The 24451-nt window shown below is 40.8% G+C and overlaps 1 protein-coding gene across 1 annotated transcript; it reads right to left on the bottom strand.

The window, feature by feature from the left end:
- Nucleotides 1–322: 322 nt before the first annotated feature.
- Nucleotides 323–9355, bottom strand: kdm8 (lysine (K)-specific demethylase 8). The gene is made up of 8 exons (XM_030056872.1): nt 9217–9355; nt 5391–5866; nt 4398–4570; nt 3350–3482; nt 3174–3224; nt 1095–1244; nt 903–995; nt 323–815 (listed from the first exon to the last, which is right to left on the bottom strand). The coding sequence occupies exons 2-8, from the start codon at nt 5844–5846 to the stop codon at nt 651–653; spliced, it is 1221 nt and encodes a 406-aa protein (XP_029912732.1). The 5' UTR covers nt 5847–5866; nt 9217–9355; the 3' UTR covers nt 323–650.
- Nucleotides 9356–24451: the final 15096 nt, after the last annotated feature.

Genomic DNA, 24451 nt, shown 5'->3' with positions numbered 1-24451 from the left:
TATTGTCAGGGTATCTAACCAGTGAAATCATTTAAATTTCAAAGCGGGAATTAAATCACACACATCTGCAACCTGCTTGATAGCTTCAGACAGTCAGTTTAACTAGGAAGCCGTGTTTATTTCTACAGTTTTGTACCTGTGGTTTGCGAGGTTATTAAATTTGAAGTCTCGCCTTATTTGCATAAATTATGGAAATCACAACACATCTGAGAATATTCGTTGGAATAAATTTGAGAACACAATTAAATATGCCAATTTGAAAAAGCATATCCTATCAAATTAGATGACTAACAACTCCCTCGTAATTTATATGCGGGAAGAAATGAGCACAAACAGTTTTAACTGCTCATTTATTTATTTATTTATTTTTCCCCCCTGCTCATGGCTTTCAACAAAATAAATGTTTTGCAATTATTAGCAGCACAATTAAACAAATCATTCAGCGGTGTGTGTTCACTGTTCATGGATCAAAGCTTTGTATGATCAACGGTTGTACCAACAATTTGGAGAATTAGCCTCAAATTAGCTCTGAACTCCAAAAGAGGGAGAGAGAGAGAGAGAGAGAGAGAGGACGGATGGGTTGATTTTCACAAATTTAACTCCAATTTTGCCTTACACGTGCAAAATCATGTCTCGTTATGGATGTGTCGTCACGACCACCAGAAGCTTACAGAGAAGCTGAGTTGTAGGGATCGAACGTAGTGCCAGTGCCGGACAGGGATAAACAGCACATCCCCGGGCTGCAGCACACACTCCTGATACGGAGCCTCGGCGAACCCTGGGAACCGCTCCTCGTCTGGATTCTCCACCTCAACCTGCAGCGAAACAGCCCCCGTTAACAGGAAATGCTGCATACATTTGCAGGCTTAGCATGTAGCACGTCTGCGGGCTGTCATTCCCACCTGACTGGTATTGTGAAGGAGCTGTGATTGATGAGGGTAGAGCTTGTCTGTGTCCTCCGGGGAATATAGGCGAATGTATTTGCTTCCCACCACCTGACGTATATGAGCACATTCCTCGCGGTAAACAAGCCACAATCACATGACAAATATTTGACTTTAACTGGAGCTGTGGAGCTCGGTTATTATCATCACCTGCGCCAGGAAGTTGTGCTGAGGGTCCTGGTGAAGTGGGGACACGGTGCCTCCGGGTCCAAACCACGCATTAACAGTAATATCGTCTTCATCTCCCTCGCCGAGACAGCAATAATCAGGAATGCGAATGTCCTCTCTCAGTCCTGGTATCTGAAGCAATATCACACAAGTACATAAAGCAAGGCCCTGGCAGGGAAATACCCGCGATGTTGACTTTTTCCAGGTATCTCATTTCTTGGGTGAGTGACTGAGCCCAGATTTGCTCTTGTATTTGTCATCATTACAGCAGAGAGCAGAGGTTAAGAGGTTAAAAAAATGTTTGGAGGCCATATATTACACAAAATCGTTCCCTCTGAGCTAATCGTTTGGTGACCTACGATTAATAATTCATCACACTGACCAAATAATATCTTGTCAGTCATCCGGTCATCCATCCACAAAATGTGCTGCTGTAAGTGTGTTTGGAAGTTTTCTTGATAAAAAAAGGGACTTAACTCTACATCTTAACTCTACCGAGATCACTGTTCAGTGCATGGTTTGCTCCATTCAAATTCAAAGTCACATTCTTGTGTGCACCGCCTCCCTTTAAACGCTCCCAAATATCAGGCATCCTCAAAAATAAACAATTAATCCATAATTTAGGAGTGTTTGCCTCCTTTAGGAAAACATCTAACTTGTCCTTTTCAGGGAAGAACTGAGAGCCTCGAGTCTCTTCCCAGATGAGTATTGCTTTAATCGATACAGACAACAGGGCTCACATTGTTTTAAATTGCTGCTTTGCTAAATACGGAGCTAATCAGTGTCACTGTCACCATTTTAATGCTGTTAACTGATTTTTTTTTTGACTGAATTTTAAGCATCAGACTCATTAACTATTAAAACCTGCGAGAGCTTTTTCCTAGTTTTGTCATGCGCTGGTTATGATTTCATCCACTGCATCGGTTCCTGGCTCTCAGCTGATTCCTGCAGTATGAGGATGCGGTGAGGAATATGTGGATGTATAATGACTCCTAGCTTGGCCTCGTTCTAAATGATCAAATGAGCCCAAAAATATCCCACAGCACCTTTAGTTTGACAAAGTGCCCTTTTCATAAAGTTCAATCCAGACAAACTGTTGACTTCTGTGGTAATTTTCTTCTTGATAGGGCTTGTTTGATCACTCGGATTGTGGACAGTGAGGGAATCCCAATGAACTGCACCTGATCTGACTCTGCTGCATTACAATACGTGGTTACCGCACATTTTGACACAACTTATGGACGATGCATGACGATGTAAGGATACAACAAAGAAAGCACACTGCTCTGGCGTCGTGTTGAGATGGTAACCCCAGCTTTGCAAAACTCTCGCACTTGCAAGCTTGATTCAGCGCAGGTGCTTGATTCTGCCCGCTAGTGATGGCAAAACCATTTCAAAATATTTTTGTGTCTCCGAGACTGCGGGCGAAGGAATTTTTCACATTTTGGGTGGTCATTTTGGCTTATTGAGCCAAGTTAGGGAAAGGCTGCAGCGAGTGAATATGAGTCAATTAGAAATTAGGTCGCCTTTATGTAATTTTTCACATTTTTGGTGGTCATTTTGGCTGCTAGTTAAGTTTACGGTTAACACTGAGGTACACAGTGACAAACAACACACACAATGAAGAAATAATGCGTAAAACCTTTCACAAATCTAAGGTTACCATCTAGACACTCAGATGGGAACCATTTCCTGAAGCAAAACAAAGACATGCCATATCAATCCGCCCCCCAAAAGTACAAATTCGAGCAGAAATTCTTTAGCAGAAATAATAATCCCCAGTGAAAACACCTCGCCCCCGAAGGCTGTGGATCATGACGGGTATCTGTGTCATTGTTGTTTTGGAAAGAGGTGCTGCTGTCGTGTTTTTCACATGTAAAGTTTTGAGTTTGAGCATAAAAAACAAAACAAACAAAAAAACCCTTGTAGTCCCATTGTACTGACATGCTTATATTGCATATTCATTTCTTATATTCAGTTCCTTTACACCCGTTTTGAAATGAAACAATTCTCATATTACACACACACACACACACAGGTTACATGATCAAAAAGCCCTACCTGATCAAAAAGCTGATGCTGAGCAAGATAACCCACATCTTTCACTCCATCCTGATTTTGATCCGCAGAAAAAAAAAAAAAAAAATGAAAAGAAACCATGAGAAAACCAAACAAGGGCACTTGATCGTTCTTTTTCAAATCTCAACAATGCAACAACACAATAATAATCCACTTACTTTGGTTAAAATATACTGATCGATGAATTCACCGACCGTCATAAGTGTTTGGGACCACTCCTCGTCAGTGTACCTTGATCCCAGTTCAACAGGTACGGTCCGACACCCGGCGACGGATCTCAAGTATTCTATGCTTTGCAGGGGGGAAAGAGAAGGTGATTTAATGATTTAGGGATATTACTGTAACATCACAGTAATGAGTTACATGGAAATTTGGCTGTAATGGGTCCTAGAAAAGCTCAAAGAGCATGTCAGACGGGCGTGAAAGGATATCCTCCTCTAGTCAGACATCAGAGCGGAGAGTCACAGAGCAGATGTCAGAGTAAGCAGTTAACTGTCAAAGAGTCGGGAGTGAGAGGGAGGACTTTGAAGGCTATAAAATGGAGAGGCAGATAAATCAGAGTCAGGTGTCAAACATTAGAGTCAGGAATCAAACATCGGGTCAAAGATGTGGAGGGGAAAAGCGACTGAACTCAGTTTACGTGCCTTTTCATTTCCCGAGTTGAGCTCACCCGTTTTTTAAGGCTGACATAGATCTGTAACACCTGAAGTCACACATCAGCGCGACGTGGCAAATGTTAATACTGTCCAACGTGGCTATATGTTCGCTTGATGTTTAATGTTAGCGCTCATAGAGGGTATCTCTGAGGTTTACTGAGTTAAATGTGAAGCATTTCAGACCAATTTTGTATTTGTGATGAATGTGACAATGAAAACCAGAGTAATAGACATGAGAATGTAGATCTGCGTAACTGGAGCTGATTTCTCTCTGCAGCACTCTAAAAAAAACTCAAAAACTTAACTTAAGTTGTACACAAGACCATGGATTTAGACAATTAAGGATATTTTAAAACATTTTTCACGCACGCACACATGAAAATTTGAATTCTGTAGCGCTAAATGTGTTACGTTCTCAGTTCTTGTAGTGGAAAACAGCTGAATTGATGATCCAGTCCTGACTAAAATATACAAAATGCTGATGCTTTTTGGACGAGGTGATGCTAATGAGTGTTGTTTAACAGCATGGGATGTGTGTTGGAAAACGAACCTCCAGGGGTGTTCGTTGAGGGCTGGCCAGTGGTCTATGACCCCCTCTAACACAACGGGCCTCAGGGGAAGCAGGTAATTCGTCTTGAAGCTCTCCAGTGAGGGACATTTTATCCGGGGAACTGCCATAGTTGGCTTGATCACAGGAACGTGTGGAGACTCCATCTTTGCTTTCTGTTGATGAAGCAAAGCCAAAGTAGAAATTGTTGAATCCTTCATCCAATTAAAACAATAATTAAAGCGCTGGATAAAAGTAAAGCAAAAGCAAAACAATTTGTCACACCTCTCCAGTATGTGATTAAAACAGCCTTACTGTGGTCAAAGATGGCTTTGGTCTTTTTATTTATTTATTTATTTTTTTTTTTAAATGCTGCTTTACTGTTTTAAGTTATGTGCTCAAAAATATGAAACACTGAAACATTCCCACATGAGGGTTCAATACTGACTATCTAAACAAGGTAATGTGACATTAGAGAGTGATGAGAAATCTCTATTTTTGATGTCTGCATTTGAAATGTGTATAATCATCTACATCTGCATCAAGTGGAATCTCTTAGACAATTTCAAGACCATTTGCTTGGCTGCACTGGATAATGCTGCTCCTCCCAAATTATTATTGTCAATTGTTATTGTTATTGTTACTATTATTATTATTGTTGTTGTTGTCATTATTATTATCATTATCAGCAGTAACTGTAGTTAAAGAGATTAAGTAGTAGTAGTAGTAATACCGCTGTACAAATCAACTAAATGCAATTAAAATAATCTAAATTCTTCTGTTGCTGCAGAACTGAAAAGGTGTACTATGGTTTTAATTAGTATTTCTCTAAACTGTGAGAACAAACAAATGCTCAAGCAAATCAGGTAAACAATACTACAAATGAGGTTGCAAGCTGCCCCAAATGCTGCTTGTGACTTGTTTTCCCACATGGGATACCTGGATTCAAATTCTTTCATATTATTGCAACAGGACTTTAAAGAGGTAAAACTTGACCTTGGAGAGGACGTGTTCAGTCTGAGGCTCCTCGGCCGCGTCTTTCTTGACTTCAACCTGAAGAATCTGGATGAGGACATGAAGAATATTGTCCATGATGGCTGCGCCCATGAGTAATCCCATGTCACAGGTCCTGATGGCCTGCTGGATCGTTTCTGGCGATGGATCCTCACGACACAGCGCCGCCACTTTAAAGAGACAGCCGTAGGAATAAACACGTCTCCACTCTTTGTCCACATCGCGCCACGTCCCCGTGTTGAGCTTCTCCCATGAAATATCCAATATAATCTGAGCGTTAAGCACGCGGCTGGCACTTGAAGCGTCACCGTATAGCTGCTGCCTGGACCGCTTCAGCACGTCCACCACGCTTGACTCCACTTTGTCGGTGAACTGAAGTGGAAACTGTGCCTCATTCAGAGGCAAAACAGCAGAGATCTTTGACCACAGCGCAGTCATTGATGAGGGCTTTATCTGTGCTGTGAAAAAGACGGAGAAGGTGAGTTAGTACAGCACTTGTTCAGACCGAAGCTCTCATGATGGAGCACTTGTGGATTAATCTGAATTTCCACACACACTGTTCAGAGACGACTATCTTCACCACATTCTCAATTTTCACAGTTAATTTATTCACTCATGCACAGTGCTCAGACTGTCATGGGGTCATTGATCTGCCAATTTGCTAAAATTGCCTGTCATCGGTAGAGCTGCAATAAATACATGTTTTTCCCATCACTGAGAGACTCACCACTGCAATGGAGCAGGTGTATAAACATAATTTCCAAATTGGCAATCACAAAGAGCAGGTGAGGACATCCTTGTGCCAGGATTGTGGACATGACACATGCACAATGACAATGCGCGAGACTTTGCAAGCTCACACTGTCACATGCTGTTGTTGCCGCCAATTCAGGTTCCATGTGACATTGATGTTTGGATGCTTTGTATTGCTGGACTGGATGCCAAAACTATGAAGCGGACGATTTTGGAGTGCATAACACAGCGTTTTGAACTCTGAGCAAACCACCCACCAACAACCTGAACGACCACTCACGAGTATGTGAAGTGCCTGAGGTAATCACCTGGGGCGAGGCAGCGGTGACCCTGTGTATACTCCTATTAGTGCACTCCAGCAGTGAGTGAAAAGACAAACTATTCTGAGTTTGTTTGAAACCAGGGGCTGGCGAGTGGCAAAACGGTGAGTAACACAACCAAAAATAGCTGGGATGGTGAGAAATGCAGCACAGACCATTAACTACAACTTGAAATATAGAGTCAAATCAGCTGAAGCGTTTGCACAACCTTTGGCTTTTATGCACATTTTAAATAACTTTGAATAATTAAATTTGCACAGTCTAATTATTTGGGATTTGGGGAGAGTTAAAGTTACTCTTGTCAAATTTTATTATGGAAGTCATTAGGGAAATGGGGCGGGAGCACCTCCGCTGAAAGCAGAGCAAGCTGCCTGCACTTTCACATGTATCAGTGGTGGGAAACTGATCATTTTATTGTTTGAAAACCTCAGAAACTGGACTGATGATGTCATGTGTAAAAGAGCACGCACACCACACTGTGCTCGTGTTTAGCCTGCAATGTCACACAAACCCTGCAACTGAACAGAATGTACTCAAGGCACTGGTCTCAGTTTTGTTGGCTCAAGGCTGACTTGTCTGAATGGACGGTATTGTTTATTACCCAACAGCTTAAATATGTGAAGTCTGCGTGAATGTAATACTGAATGTTGAACAAATATTGACGCAGTTTAGCCAAAAGGGTTTTAGAATTTGCACATGACGTTTTTATGCCTCTCCGGCATGGAGGTGTTATTTTTTCAACTTGTCCGTCTATCCGTCCCATTATTGTGAACGCGATATCTCACGATCGCCTTGAGGGAATTTCATTACAACTGGCACAAACGTCCACTTGGACTCAAATATGAACTGATCAGAATTTGGCGGTCAGAGGTCATGGTCAAGGTCACCGTAACCACACAAAACACATTTATTATAATTCAAGAATTCATGTGCTTATTATGGCAAAGTTTTACACAAAGGTCAAACAGGATAAAGTGATGAAGTCGAGACATTTGACATCCAGAAGGTCAAAGATCAACTTCTGTGTGGCAGCATAATGGTCCGCAAAAAACTCTTTTCTACGCCATAACTCAGCATTTATATTTCGCTTTCGCTCTCTGGATGACAGGTGGGACAGGGGGCCTCTGGTCGTCCACCACAGGATCACTACTAATTTCGCTGATATTGAGTTTCAGGTGATTATCGTACATATACACTTGATACCTTTTGTTAAATTCCTCCAAAGTCTATAAACATTATAAGAGTCTGGACAGACATGGATGTAGCCTAATCTGACTGGTTGGTGAAGAAATACAACTGCAAGTCGGTAATTCAAGTTTGTGTTTATTCTATACTGTGATAGAGATGGCGAGAGTTTTCTTTTCACTTTGACAAGATGGAGAACTTGGTGTGGATCCCAAACTTAAAAATATATATATATAGATTTTGAGCTGATGCTTGCTTTCATGTGGATATCTAAGGTATCAGATATCATGGGACACCCCTCAGAGTTTCACCCAGGGCTGGAATGGCAGGTGATAACGAGGGTACACTACCAAATACCTACTTAGTAGTATAGTATACTTACATACTAGATTACTGAGCAGAAGGTGAGTATACTCTCCTATTTATATCAGCAGATATTAAAGGCTGACAGGAGGGTTTACTGTAAAATGTAAAGGCAAGCAGTAAAGTTTTAGTAGTGATCAGTGGTAACCCACTGGTAGCTGCAGTAGATATAAGATAATTAATGTGTTTTAACCTCCAATAGTCAAGTCAAATGCTGATGTTTACTAACAAACTAAAAACTAAAAACTGTCTGCAATAAACACAGCAGCAGCGATCAGATAATACAGTACAAGTACATGGTAGTACAGTACAAAGTGCTTCAAAATACTTCATTGCTAAAATTATTTCCAGTGATATGCTGCCTGGAGAATAACACTTTTCAAGCCCCTTGAGGGTTTTTAGGTAATTCTCCCTCACACTTGCCTGCTAATTTTATTTGGTATATTTTACAAAAAATAAACAAATAAATAAATAAAATTATACACTCAAGTGGCCACTTTCTCAGGTTCACCTGTATAATCTAATACAATCTAACTGTTCTGCCATAAAGTTTACTTTTATAATGACTATGATGCTCAGGTTTTCTTTTTGCCACAGTAATAGAGGTGTTCATTCAATTCTATGTTTGGCACTGAGCTCATAGTTACTGCTGCTGTTGTACTGGACTGCATTTTATTGAGGGGTGTTTCCACTATTCTGCCCCCTTCCATGTATATGAATAGGGAGGACAAAAAGTTAGAAACACGTCTCACTTTGATGCGGTCCGGTACAAGACCTCTGCAAACTACAACCTCAATAATAAACGCAGAATTAAATTTACACATTATGCACAATGCCAACAAAAACTGAACATGATAAACTTTGTAAAACGGGCAATGAAATGTAAAAACAATCTGTCAACTGAAATTAACGTGAAATTGAAAGCGACTGTAAATCTGGTTTGATTTCTAACTGACAAAAGCAGCATAAAAGGTAAACGACCGCATGTTTAAGCTCACAGGAGGCGAATTTAACTATTTAAAATGCTAAATAACTGGAATGGAGACATTTAAACGCCCTGACCTGAGTTAATATGGGCACATTTTGATTTTTGATTGAGTTTTTCGACATCCCGACAGAAGGGACATGTTAATAATGTTTGCGGACGAATATTTCTTGCTCGTGAAGGTAAAACTCAGGTGTCAAACCTTGGTTCAGAGTCTCGAAGCATCTGTTCACGTATCACCGCTGACTTGAGGGGAAACCTGATTAATAATTTAGTGTATGTTGTTGCTGATTATCCGCTGCAAACACTCCTACAGCAAGTGCACGGCTGGTGGGACAAGAAAAACACACCGATGAGGAACCGGGATGACGGCAAATGTTGGTTCCGCGTTGTATGCAACCGTGTCAATTTACAACGCAAAACAACGCTTTGCTTATTTATTTATCTATTTTTTTAGATTTAAAAAATCCTTTAAAGATCACATTTTGAATTTAGTGATTTTTGAGATGATTTTAATGCTTTTATGTTATGTATGTGCAGAGGAGAGACTTGTGTCTGCGTTCACTCCGTGCCCCAGTAGAGGGTAGTAGATCTAATAAATAGCAGAAAATCAGCATCATTATCTGTGTGGATTATCAGATTTAATGGCCTTGTTTGGTCATTTTGCTAATGATGATGATGATGGTGATTAAACTATATCATAATAGGTTAGCTCAGTTAAATCAAACAAAACTCCAGCATGACCCTGCTATAATTCAGTTTACCTCATGTAAAATGTGGACACAAATGTTAGAATAGCAGCCTATTTACAGGTGAATTGGGAATATTTGTCAATCACAGCAACTGAGGCTATTCATCATCTGTTTTTGCATGCATAATTTGTCTTTCCCCTCTTTTTGATACCTTAAAACCTTTCCTAAATTCTCGACTCAAGGCGTTAGATCAAAAACTACATTTCCAGACGACCAGCTTGATGAGTGCCACTGATTGATCTGCTGCTGCAAAGCCAAAGCAATTACTGAGTTTATGTCTTTGATCTCATGCAGAGATATTTGAGTTTTTGTTTTCAATTATGATTGCCTTTTGGGGGGGAATGCCTGAGCAAATGTGAGAGGAAATCTTCTGCGGTGGAGTCTATAAACACCATTGTCAACTGTCAAACAGCCATGAAATTCAAATATTCTCAGTGCAAACCACGAAGCTGCTCTTGTATGTAAAGCAGATGGAAACAAGGCAGCGTGCATTTGCAGGAAACACGAGGGATTGTTAAATGTATGTTTCATGTGTTTCCATTTATTCTTGCCAAATAAACAGACGAGTTTTTGCACCTGATGCCATCGTTCACTCGAAAAGGAGTGCACGATTTTTGAGTTTGACTTCAGCACATTCCTCTCAAACTTCTGTCTTAACATTTCTTGAGCAAAAATTCACTGTAAAAAAAAAAGGATTGGGAGCAGAATTAGCTGAAAGCTGAAACAAACTATGGCACTATTTGTAAAGAAAAACAAACCAAAATGGTATATCACAGCCATGAATTTAGAATGGTTTTAGTCAAAAAGGACTAATAAATATGTCAAATCTATACACAATTAATCATTTAAGATTCTGAGCCACAACAGCCAAATCCACTGTGTGTTTACATACTGGAAGGTGAGAAAAAAAAAAAAAAGAGCTGTGGCCTGTGTTCATGTATTATTGCCTGTGATGCTGTGGGAGATATGTACCTCTTGCTATGATGTGAGAACCATGTTTGTGCATCTCCAGCTCGCTGAGCGGTGGAGGGGGTCCCAGCAGGAGACAGCAATGTATTATTCAGATGTGTCTGACTGTGTGGTTGTAAGGAGGTGTAGGGGTGCACTGAAGGTCAGAGGCCCAGCGATGTTGCTTCTCCCGGTGCTGTCAGCGCCGCCTTTGTGTGTTCACCATCCTCCCAAATCTTCTTTGGCAGGGGTCGTTGCCCTTTCCCTGGTTTATGTAGTAGGGGAGGGAGATCGCTGCGTTCCTGCTCCTCCCAGGGACTCGTTAGATGGTGCCACTCACAAAATATTGAGGTCTTTTCATTTTAAAGCGCTGCACACTGAGAACTGGTGCTCACTGTTTTAGAAATGAGATGATTGCTTCCTCAGGAACCATACTTTTGTAAAGTGAGGGATGGTTAATCCGGTAAATAACACGATTTCGTGAAAAGTTGTGCTGTTAAAGACACTTCGACACACTCTTTGGAGGAGCCTGGGGATCGAATCAGATTGAACCAGATCGAACCATCAGCCAGGTGTCTTCAGCAAAATTATCCAAAGTGAAAACCTTTCCTGCATCCATCAACCCTTTTCTGTAGCCGGACATAAACGTAAACTAACCTACACAACAGCTAGTAACTTGAACCATACCATTACTTTTTTCTTAATTACAACAATATTGTGCATGTGAAGCAGCAATTCAGAAACAATAAAAAAAAAAAAAAAAAAAAAAAAAGCTAAACAAAACACTCAAGCGACTAGAGGAACTGGTGCTAATGATTTGCAAAGCACCACCCTGTCAGTTGATGGGATTGGCTGTCTGATTTGTGACACCATAAATCTAGCTGACTTTGGTATGTCTGAATTAAAGGCTGTACGATAAGAAGGGGATGTAGCCACTGCGGTTTATAGACTCGAGTTTTGACGCCTCAAGTTTGGCATTTTGGCCGTTGCCATCTTTGATTTTGGAGCCAGAAGTGTGCATGACCATCTTTGGAGGAGAGGGTGGAGCTTGTGAGGAGCAAAAGGTAGATGTGGCTGGGGACGCTGAGCACACCCACCCATCCCGGCGACCTGACTGCACCCGGCACCGCTGTGTGAAGTCACAACTCGAATTCATCACACGCTACCAACGTGAAATGGCTGCATCACATGAACAATATCGGTATAACTAACAGAATCGCTGAAAAAAAGTGTTTACATGAATAGATTATCAACCAGACAACACCCTAAAACAAGGTCATGGCTGTACATGTTGCCATGGATTCATCGCCCATTCACAGTTATTAAGATGAGGGAAATAAGCCATAGAGACCAGAACCTTTTTTTTTGTTTGTTTTTATTTAAACCGGGCTGTAAATAGGTTTATTTCTGCTGCTAAATTGGCCATTTTAACCTGGGACTCTATGGCTTCTGTTTCGAGCCAGTGGAGTCGCCCCCTGCTGGTCATTAGAAAGAAGGAAAGTTTGTAAGACGCGCATTGGCTTCAAGATTGAGAAGCTAATGTGTGTTTGAATTTCAGATTTTAGGGGCGCGCACACACACCTCCACCTTCAGTAGAGGAATGTGAAAACACCTGTCTAGTGACAAACTTTGCACAGACTCAAGTCAGTAAAGTCAAGGTCAGACATGTTAGGGGGCATAAACATAAGAAAAACACATTTTGAGTATGAGGCGGTCTTTACTATATTATTTATTCTTTTACAATTTGATGCATTGCGATTGTATTTTATTTGTGATTTGTGTATTGTTTGATCTGTTTCTATTTCCTACATTAGACTTTCTTGTTTTAACTATTTTTATCAAACTATCTAGCTACCCAACCCAATGTCACCCCAACAGATTTAAAAAAAAAAAAAAAAAAAAATCAGAGGTGGTCTATAGGGAGTATCTAATAACACAACCATCGTAATTCTGCCAAATGGTTTTGTGTAACCTGACTCCACAGCTGTAAGCCAAGAGTTTTAATTTTAAAGCAGTAATCATCTTCTAGAAATAGGCAGTTTTTTTCTTTTTTTTATCAAAGGGTTGATATTTTGTTTCAAATCTCTTTTGTGTTTACTTTGTGGAGTAAACAATTAATTTGGTTTGCTCACTATAATTCCCTTTAAAACCCAGCTTGTCTCAACAGTGCAGCAGCAAAAAGTAGCAGCAGCTCAGGCTTTGCCAGGAGCCAAAACAGGACAGCAGGGCAACATGGAGCGTGACTGTCAGCAGCAGAATATTCCCAGGGGCCTGCGAGGGTTGAACCATCAAGGGACCAGAGGAGGGATGTAATCACCCCCATTACGCTCCAGGTGCTGCTGAAATAAAAGATGGAAACAAGCCTCTGGTGGTGTTGCCATGGATCAGAATCCAATTAAACACTGTTTAGCTCCACACAAACTGCCAGTCGTAGCCTGTTGACTCATGAAATTAATGTATTGTAGTGGCACAAAGAAACTGTTGCAACAGAGAGTGCAGCATGGCCTAAGGCAGGGCCCAGTCAAACCGATGTAGCTTCATTCTTGGGTGATGTAAATTTTATTAGGCAATTGGAGTGTCAGAGAGACAACACAATATTGCATCTGCAAGTCTATAGTCTGAGGTTTTTTGTTACCTTTCAGTTTGAAGGTCATGTATTTGCGGTGGTGTACCCACACGCACAGACATGCACACACACACACTCACAGTTTTATGCCGTTGCTGCATCGTGTCAATACCCCAATGTGGCACCATGTTTATCGCGAAGGCAATTTATGCATGCATAAAAGCTAGTGGAGGTTAAGGGTTGCTCCGTTCCATGGACACCTGTAATGGACATTTGGAAATACCCTGAAGATGTAACAAATGAGAAGTGTAAAGTTAAATGTCCTGTGAAATCATGGGGAGATCTGAAACAAGCTGCCATTACAGCCTTGGGGAGGTTTCCACAGCCAATTATCCTGGGCCCACCCAGCCCTTAGCTCAATGTGACTACAGGTCCGCATCACAGGTTTGCTCACTTACAGATGTTGCTGCTACTCAGAGGCAGAGATGATAGAGTCGTCCCTCGGGTCATTCAGAAGACATGGGCTCACCAGCTTGGCATGCCTCCACAAAGTAATGTTAGTGGAGTGCTCTTGCTTGCTCCCTCCAAGCAGGTGTTCAGTTCCAGTGGCTTAATGCGAGACGCCAGAGTGCAGGCAGTCCGTCGAAACCACTTTGGATCAAATTAATGCAACCAGGTGTGCCCCTGCAGTTGGGGCTCAGGTGACACCTGCTACTTCCCTTTAATTAAACTAAAACAGCTGTTTCAGGATAGACAGAGATGGAGAGGGTCCCCAAGTTAGACTGCGGCCTCACTTGCTGGTTGATACTGGTCAAATCTGATTATCGCTACAAGCTATTGATAATGCAGATACATAGATCAGCAGCTGGCGGCGGAGAAGTATCAGTTTTTCCTCATGCAGTGAGTAAAAAAAGGGGTAGTTATGTGTGAGATGATATGCTTTCAGTGCTTTGCATGCATGTGAGAAGTAGAGTATGCCGCTTTTGGCCAAAAAAGACTCACTTTTGACAAATAAGGCTCACTAGCTAAGCAAGGTGAGGATAAAAGTGGAGGCGGGCTTCACCTCGTTATTCCGGCACTGTGTTGAATCTTCAGGGGGCTGCAAGTGCTGAGGATAGTTTAGGCAGCTTTGATCTTTCTCAGATGCAGTAATAAGCATAGCACAGATGAAGAGAGAGGGTTCCCATCTTGAAATGTGATTTCCCTTTGGTTCTTTTCCAAGTCTGAGAAGGAGTGGGTGGTCAGCTCGGGGGTTTCTGCTGGGAATTTCTCAGCCCCCTGACAAGGTGTGACTTCAGGGCAAATATGGCTGCAGGATCTTAACAAAGTGCTATTAATGCCCTGAATCATTACTGCAATTGCCCCTTCATCTGTAGCTCTGCAAATCACCGAGGTGGATGATCTGTATCTTGCTGAAAAGCTAAAAATATCTTTACCTGAGGATGTGACAGCCAGACGAACCTCTCCGCCGCTGCCTAGTCTCAGCACAGCGCACCTAGCGAGCTGCACATCTACACTATAGGAGTAAAAATGAATCAAATTAATGACATTGGCTGGATGATTTTTTTCTCTTCATATATCATAATTGATCATATCTGACTGTGCAAAGTGGGTACTACAATGAGATATACTTGATTATATGGTAATTAATGGAGTGATAAAAAGATTCGTTTATGCAGTGTGCACTCATCCAGGGATACAAATTGACTTCTATCTGGAGTTAAATGTCCTGCAAGATTTTCCTGTAAATGCCACATCATCTACTCCCATTTTAGTGTTAATCATGTCCCCCCCACCCCTTTTCTGTTCAACACAATTCATTCCATAAAACAGAAAACATGAATACTCGCTCTCCCCAGCTCTCACCTAGAATTTTGCAAAGGTCAGTTTTGCATGGGATGCTCATTTACCAGCAGAGAGCAGTGTTGTGGCAGCAAAGCGGCCAAATCATGCTTGAATAATTTAGTATGCAAGAAAGAAGCAGCAATAGTCGCGCACTTCATACTTTCACTGTCAGCGGTGTTTGGGCTCCAAAAGGCTTTTCATCAGGTCTGATTTATGAATGTGACATACCCATATACTGAATGTGGAGACATTATGGGGAGCAGCTGTAAAACAAAGATTAAGCCTTCAAAATATTGCCAGAACACAGAAAAGAAATATTAGCTTGCAAAATGTACACTATGCACTAACATACAAAATGTTTACAATATTTACCCATATACAGCAATGACATCTATTACTTTGGCAAACACATAGCTTCTGCCTGTCCCAGCTATTGATAATAAATAACAGAAAATGGCCAACAGAGAGCTCCTCATTAACAGAAATTTCTCTTAAAAAGACAAAAAGCTGTCTTAAAAAAAAAAAAAAATATATATATATATATATATATGTATTTGTATTTATTTTGTCACACGTTAACCTGTTAGATCTCATCGAGGTTAAAAAAATAAACAAAAACCTTGCCAACACACCGGATTTGAATGTCTAATTTTAGAGGCCCATTGGAGCTACAAAAAGGATCCTTCATCCTTTTGAGCTCATCTTTGGACTACACAGGTTCAAAAAGGTGACTGAACATCAGAACGATATCCAGAATTCAAAATGAACACAACACAAAAACCACGCACCCTGCATACACCTGAGTCAAGAATGCCTTTTGGCGGTTTGTGAACAAATAAAACCTGTGGGTGTCTGACCTTGGCGCACAGGACCGGCTTCAAACTGGGTCAGCAGTCACCTCCACTTGTGAAGAGGAGTCTGTTCTTCGCTTGGCACAAGTGAAATCTAATGCTCTGGGTGAATGCATCCACAGAGTTGTGTTTGTGTGTGTGTGTGTGTGTGTGTGTGTGTGTGCGAGGGTAAATGTTTGCACTTGTTTGCGGTGGAGGAAGAAGACGGTTGATTTCCACGGCACCTGTGACCTGCCACTGTCACAAACAACTGCCTGCACCAATAAAGAGGGAAAGAGGAAGATGCATTATGGCGGATTCAATGGCACAGTCTTGCTTACGCTCCCAACCGTCTTTGCTGGACTTGCCATCAACCCGTCATCACATGATATTGATTCAGGAAACCTAACCTAAAGGAGCTGATTGATGATTTCACCTCCCTTCCCTAAACAATGAGCTTCCCACTCATTGTCTCTCAGATCAGCTCTGCTCATTTGACGCTGATGCTTCCCGACACTGGGGATGCCGTTTTGCATCTTTGTCGTTACTTTTAAACATCATTATCGGTCATTGTCTTGTACCTGGTTGGCCACTCTCATGCTCCTGCATCTTCAGATCTACATTATGTAAAGCTTTATTACATTTTTTTTTTTTTTTTTTGTGGTAGTGAGTGGGAGCCGTGACATAAATAAGGAAGCGTGGAAGCAGCTCACTCCTCCATCCTCCTGCCGTCTTTTACGTGCACCAATGGACAGACACAGCTCTGAACATGGCAAAGGGCCCAGGAGGCTTTAATCACAGCAGTCATTAAATAGGTAATGATCCATCGTCAACATTTAGTGTGAATATTTTGACATTTTGGCCGCTCCGAGTGACTCTCTAATACGAGGAGGATTTTAACATTTACCAAATTGTCATATTACCGGTGTCTAACTAGTTACATGTAAGTTATGGAGAGCAAAAATGTAATTGAATTATAGTTGTGGATTACATATGAATATATCCTTTTTGGCACAAACCTTAGAGACCAACTCTCATTATGTTGCTTTGCATCTTTTCGCTGTGCAGGAATGTCTTCTTTTGTCATATTTCCAGACAACTCCAGTCAGTAAAGCTGTTGGGACATATTTGAATGTAACCCCATCAAGGGTAGGAGCGTCTACATTCATTTGGCAGGATGCATTTAAAATCTGAGCGTTGTTTTTGATTTGGTTCTCATGTCTGAATGTTCACCACCTCACATCAGCCAATCAAATCAGTGCCTGCGACCAGCCACCTCCATCAACTCTGTTTGTTGTTTCTGATCTACAGACTTGTGACTTATTTTGTTGCCTAAAAATTTATTTAAGAACAGATTTGTAATTAAACAACAAAACATTCTACTCTTAAGTTATACTGAAGAACTATATAAAAGTTTAATAGTCAATATTCAGGGCTGTTGTGAGGTTTACACTGATGTACTGTATAAAACTGGCTCTATTTCCTAAAAGGTTAATGCAGTATTTTTTTTCAACCCCTTAAGTTAAAGCATCCATTTCAGATCCACTGTGGTGGTACACAAGGGAAAAATTATGAATATTGTGTCACTGTCCAAATACTTATGGACCTAACTGGAGTATAGCCACCTCTTTTATCTTATTGTAGCTCATATTTTCTGTTCATTATATTTTTTATTTGTTCTTTTTTATTATTCTTTTATTCTTTTAACCTGGTCTTAATTTTAGTTTTGTGTCTTTCATTGTTTTATTGCTACCATTTTGTGCTTGTTTTGGAAAGCACTTTATGACACTAGTTTTGTAAAGGGATACACAAGCAAACTTTATTATTATCCATATTATTCTTATGATTATCCTGCACAGGGGGCTTTACTGTATATCTTCCTAAAAACACGCCAGAGACACAGATCAGTGTGGCGGAAAGCTGCCGCCAACATTAGCAGCGCTCTCTCGTGCAGCTCCTCTCTGTTTTCTCCTCTCGTGTCTCTTTCTTTTAATGATAACCAATCAAGACGGCGCGAAGTAAAGATCCCCGAGCGAAACGTGTAGATTGTTGTGTGAAGCGGTGTGTGTTGTGTTTTTTTCAGCAGCTTTGTCTCTGATTTCTAATTATTTGTTTGCAGTTTCACAGTCTCAGTGCTATAATGTCCTACTTTGTTCCAGGATGTGAATCTGTTATTTCTTAAAACTTTGGTGGAGAATACGTAGGCTACTTCTTTTCTTCATTTTCATCCATTTTTCCCCCCAGCATCACTTGCCTAAGTTCAATTTTAAAACTCAGACTTAATCAGTTTTCAGTTTACAGCTTACAAACTAGTTTTTCCCCCCTTCTCCTCTGATAAACACTTTCTGTAAATGTGCACAGCAGATACTGTGAAATTTCCTCTGCTGTGTGAATGAATGTGAAAATATAGCCTTGTTGTGTAACTGAGAAAACTCAGGTCAGTGTTGGGAGAAGATGGGTTTTGTGAAAATGCGGCTGAAAATGAACTGAAATGCAGCGCGCTTATGAATAAATTAAAGTTTATTTTTGTTTAAGTGTTGTATTGCTTGTAGTATAACAGAAGTAGCTTTTGATGCCTTATTATGCACGAGGTGGAAGTGTGTGTGTGTGAATACGAATGTGCCCTTTTGGGATAGAAATCACTACCCAAACACCGCCTAACATCTAAATGGATAATATGAGGCAGACTTACAAACGCACACCACTTCACCTTTTCTTTTTTTTTTTTTGCTCCTCGTCAGCAGCAAATTATGGAAAAAACAAACTTTGCAGCTTTGTTTGAAGTAGTTGCACAGTAGTACTAGTCCCTTCAGATTTCTGATTCAAGCATCCACAACTTTTACATTACAGCACTGCACACTGAAGTTGGCATAAGCCGTGGTGAATCTGTCACAGTCCTCAGCGTTCGTGCCTCATCCGATTTTATTATCGGACGTCACGATGAAGCACAGAGGATCACGTCTAATGATGTAAGGAGCGCGTTTAATCAAATGTTTAGGACAAAGTTTGCTATGAATACTTAATGTTTCCTTTGCACATGTTCTCTGCTCAGACTGCTGCCGGGAGGAAGTGCTAAAAACGTCTAAATGATAGTTAGGACGTATAACTGAACCGGCTGAAGGGCTGCTGTCCTCCGTAAGCCTCTTATATTTCCTTTGAAATCAGAGCCCGACCAATTCATTAGTTTCCACTGTCTAGAGGAGATTTGCCTTGGGGGAGATTTGCCCTGCCTTGCCTGTGGGGATCTCAGTTAATTTCTTGTTCAGTTGATTGTATTTTTTTAATACTCTTTTTTAAATATATTTTAGTGAGATCAGAAGTTAACTTTGTCCAGCACCATAAATAAAATTCATCATGAGGATACTGGCGGTTGAGACTTCATATTTCCCCTCCAAAGGTTTGACTTCAACCTTGATGAACATAATCCACAATGCACTTTTATTTGCGGTGGTTTAAAGAGGATTTAGGAGTTCTGTAGCTCGTACTCGACTTTGCAGACTTAATCTTTGAGAACAGTTAAAATGTGAGCTGTGATTCTCTCTGTCTGGCCATAACAAACATCTCCAGCGCCCCAAAATATATTTCCTCCCCTGAAACTTTGAGATGAATGCTTTAGTTGTAGGATGTGAGAGATTTGGCAGTTCACTGACTACAGGCAAACTTGGCAAGCCTCACCAGTTTGCATTTTAGCTCAGACTAAACTCACAAACTCAATCTCCTCCTGATATGCCCCTCTAATCTCAATGCTAATGCTATGTAAAACACAGACACATTGTGATTCATTATGGCAACACTCTGGCTGAGAGTAGCCTGTGTGAAGCCATGAAAACAATTCAAGCTGCACACCTCAAGTCAATTTTTGGAGGCAGCCGGTGCGTCTTCTTGCAGAACAGACAAGGAGAAACATCTTTTTTTTCTCTTTACAGAGGATGATGGAGGAACGCGTAATTTCTTGTTGAGTTTGCCCAAATATAATAATACACCACTCGACTTAAAGTGACAACAGAAACACACCTGCACTGTTTTCCTGCACATCATCAAGATATTTTTTTTTCATTCTTCAGATGCAGTACAATCCATCAGTTTTATATTAGGATCCTGATTATCGCTATCATCACTGTAATAAATAACTCCAATAAACAATAAACCAACAGCAAAAAACAATTAGCCACAAAACAAAACACATTCACATAAATATGAAACATTAATCCGAAAAAGTGCATACTTTAATGTGTACACATAACACTCTATGTGTACACATTAAATAAAAGTAAAATGGATAAAAGTGTGTTACACATTTACACACACTTTTATCCATAATAGGGATATTAAAGTTAATCAGAGCTTGATAAACCGGCATTAAGAATTTAACTGATTGATGTCAATGGTAATCAGTTATTGGTTTATAAAATAAATGCAGGCTATTCCTTGTACTTTTCAAGCAACACCATACAAGCACAACAGATACACACTACTATGTTAGTACTTTGACCCTCATGTAAATATATAGTTTTCATATCTATGTCTTAAATGTCCTTTTATATCTGAGATGTAATTTAAAAAAACAAATCCGGTCTTAATGAGCAAAATGGCACACATTTTTAATAGATTAATCGATGAATTGTTTGTTAACTGTAGTGACTAACTAATGATTTTTTGGGAAATCTGAAACGCAAATGTGTACATGCACACTAATATGCACATATAAAGTAAATAAATGTGCATAAAACTTTATGCACTTGTGCCACGACACACTAAGTTTAAAAAAAACAAAAACAAAACAGACAAATAACGGAAGCAGGACGAGTCTGAGATGTTCAAACAGAATCAGCATCAAGTCGCCGGTTGGAACTGCTGCTAAACTTCCAGTATGCAAATTTATGATGATTTATTTCAACATAAATTTATCACATCCTCCCAAGACGCTCTCGCAAAATTGAATTGTGACAAAAATCCAACTCCTGCCTGATTTGAGTTGGATGTGATCAGTTCAGCTCTGCAACAAAAAAACACACCAGCCGGTTCTGGGGGTATAAGAAACCACACCGACACAAATCACACGTTGCAAGAAGTCAGACAAGAGCCATAAAATTCCTCTTCCCCAGCGCCTTTTCCTCCTTCACCACAAATCCATTCATGTGCTTTTAATAATACATACATTTTTTTCTCTCTCCCATAGCCCTTTAGTGTTTTCCTCAGTCTTTGCCAACCAACATGCTGTTTTTACAGATACATTCATCCCCGCTTTGAATGCTCTACAACTAACCTGCCTCTTTCTTTCCACATTTGGTGGTTTTATTGCCTCCCTTTGCACTAAAACCACCACCTGAAGCTCACCTAGTCCAAACCCACTGTTACCGCCAATAACCAAGACAATTTACTCTTCTCCCTTATTCTAATTCCTCTTTAAAAGCCTGGGAAAATGAAATGTGTAATTTCTTTAGAGATGAGTTAATTGAACATATTCACATTCACATTTGGCCTTAAGCAAATGACTTTTAGTGCAAAATATAGAAAGTCCTGACAGAGACAGGCCGGATCTCCCTCCATCTAAACACCAGGTTTTCAATCTATCAGTCATTTCTACCAAGGTCAACCGATCACGCCTTTGACATAGGAACAAAAAAAAAAAATGGTGTACAGTGCATGAAATGGCTCGCTAAACTGTTCTCCAGCTAAAACAACCCCATAGGCTATAGCATCTACTTAAAAAAAGAATCAACGACAATAAACCTTTAAATAAGAATATTTACAACAATGACTAAGTACCCACACTCTGTCAGGAAATAATCAATGTATTATCAGTAAAACATTTGCTACAGCTCAAAAATAATGTAGCATCACTAAAAACAAGTGCATACAGTGACTGAGAAAATAAAATGACCAAAAAGGTAATTTTAGGAAGTATCCTTATATTTATGGTCCTCCTAGGGCTCATTTACCCCCAGACCTTTTCCTAACCTTAACTATAGCCTTCTCCTAATCTTAACCAAGTATTTTTCGTGGTTAGCTCACTCGCTGGCTCACTCAGGAAACCGTCTTTTGTGTCATTTTAGCGGGTTGGAACAAACAACCTGTGTGGTTGTATGGGTTGAAGGACTTGTAGCTAATAGTGTACATGACCCCTTTATAAATAAATAAAATAAATGAATTAAAACAAATGAGGCTATCTGACACATTTTCTGTTTTTGCTGGCATCATTTGATTGTTTTCGCGCACACACCCAAATGGGGAATCATACAATCTGACAGATTTACGTGAGGCAATGAGTGCTCCATGTTACTGTGATGAATGTACAAATGTTAACATGCCAACAACACTTTACTGACACTAGCCAGCATAACATAACTCACAGTTCAACCTGGAGCCGATCATGCAGAACAATAGAAGTGGCTCACCACTGGGAAACCTTTAAATTCACCCATTCAGTCCTCATGGTTCTCTGAGATTAAATTATTAGATTATTAGATTAAATGGTGGAGTCACATTCTGCAAAGCTGGACCTGCCACATGCTGCACCGGACATTTTTAGTCTTATTCAGGGTAGGTGCCGCTGTTTGCTACTTGTTGGGGAAATGTTCACATATAGCTTGTTACAGGTAAGGTGGAAATATTAATGAGCATGTCCAGTGAGTCTGAATCTGCTTAATGTCTCATGATAATTGTAGGCGCCATTTATTATTGTATTTCATTATTTGTTCATTTAGAGTAAGGACGTATTTCATGAAATACTGTTGCGTGTTTAATGCAAGTTCATTCCTGTGTATTTTGGGCCATTTGAGTTTTGTTGTTGTTTTGCATGGCTTCTGTAGATCTGTAACAAAGGAACAGGAAGTGGAATTTTATTGTGAAGGATGCACTTGAGTGAATAAACTAGAGCACAGTGGATTTTATTTTACCGTTGGCGTTGCCACCGAGCCGACTCAACTCAGTGTAACTCAGTCTCATGTCCTCCCTAGAAATGAAGCTATTGCAGAGGCAAGTTGTGATAAATAAAATAAAGATAGCCACTATAATAATCAAACCTTTTTTTTCTTTTTTTTTGACACTTCGAGTTTACACAACAGCTGGGGCACCTCTCACCAAACACACACAAGGCAGATGTTGCTTTGGAAATCTAAAAATATGGATTAAACCGTGATATGCTCAATAATAAAGAATATAAAATCCACATAGCTGAGTTTATCTTCCCGTCCCATCCAGCCTATATCAATATGGTGATTCAAAGCCACACATTTCAGAGGCTGTTTACATTAAAACACAGCACAGGAACTCAGTCCACAGACCTGATCAGAGGTATTTCTCTCTTCTCTTTCACTTTTAAGCCGTGCATGGCTGTCGCACATTTCATTTGTTCTCACGTACAGTACACAAGGGCATGATTACTGTGCTACCTGTGCGATAGAGGCATTTCCTCTGTGACTTGGGGTCCCTTCATGCTTTCATTACAGCGCAGCCATACATCTTCCCTGTATCTTGATGGTGTTCTGGGAGTGCAGCTACCATCCAGGGAAGCATACAGACATACAACACTGTATCATTTGTGGCAACCTATCAACACCCGCCTCACCTTTTTAATTCTGATTTAGAGGGAGAATGGAGCAGTTTTGCGGAGGTGCTGATGGTACAATCCCCTTCACACCAGGCCTGCTGAACAAAGGAGACCGGGGAGACCACCTTTCCTCTAACAGAAACATGAATCATCACTGACAAGGCTCCTCCCCCCTGGTGTTGCCGCCATGAATTATCTACCCCTGTAAAGGCCTTGATCAATTAGTCAATCACTCAGCTGCGGCCCTCAATTAACAAGGTGATTCCCAGTGCTGCTGGCTCCTAACATGTTGTGCATTGCCTGATGCTGCCAATTAAAGCAGCCCTCCACTACAGCTCTCAAAGCCGATACGGGTAAGTATACTGAGGGATTCATCTATAACCGCGCTGTGCCTGTGAAGCTGAAAATAAGGGGGTAGAAAGCATCGCTCTTACACTGATGTGCTCAGGGATGCTGTTGGAGAATTGATTTTGTTATAAATTCAAAGAGTAGGTGCCAATCACCTGAATTGGCGGCCAAAGACACCCGGTCTGAACAGAATTTGAAACGAAAGCAGCTCTAAAAGGAGACGTCTGCGGGTTCAAACAGAATACAGATTGGCAGTGGGATGTCTTGGCCCCCGGTGCTCCTGAGCAACATGCCGCTACCCCAAGTCCACTCCAATAGACCGTTGCATGTGTCAGGGGGACTCTGGTGCGTGAGGCTTGCTGTAATTGGAGCAATCTGTTCCCTTGGCCTGGAGCTGCCGGGGTTGTTACATGTTTGAAGTCATAACCCTGGCAAGATGTCCTCCATTTCCCTGAACTGGGGAGTTGGGCTCCTCTTGTTCAAGAAGCTCTGACCTCTGCGTGCTCCCCCACCGTACCTAACAGCACTACACTTCACAAGTTCACTGCTACTGTCATCTTCTGTCTCGGAGAGATGCTTGAGCGCCTGGTTTATTT

The sequence above is a fragment of the Myripristis murdjan genome, chromosome 8 (assembly GCF_902150065.1).
Source record: "Myripristis murdjan chromosome 8, fMyrMur1.1, whole genome shotgun sequence".
NCBI classification, from domain to species: domain Eukaryota; kingdom Metazoa; phylum Chordata; class Actinopteri; order Holocentriformes; family Holocentridae; genus Myripristis; species Myripristis murdjan.
The sequence above is the reverse complement of the archived record's forward strand: the minus strand, read 5'-3'. Positions and strand labels throughout refer to the sequence as shown.

Coding starts and splice junctions, on each gene's coding strand:
- kdm8 (XM_030056872.1), bottom strand. CDS start 5,846: ATGACTGCGCTGTGGTCAAAGATCTCTGCTGTTTTGCCTCTGAATGAG. Junction 4,571..5,390: donor CTGAACACGTCCTCTCCAAG/GTCAAGTTTTAC, acceptor CTTCATCAACAG/AAAGCAAAGATGGAGTCTCC. Junction 3,483..4,397: donor CTCAACGAACACCCCTGGAG/GTTCGTTTTCCA, acceptor CCCCCTGCAAAG/CATAGAATACTTGAGATCCG.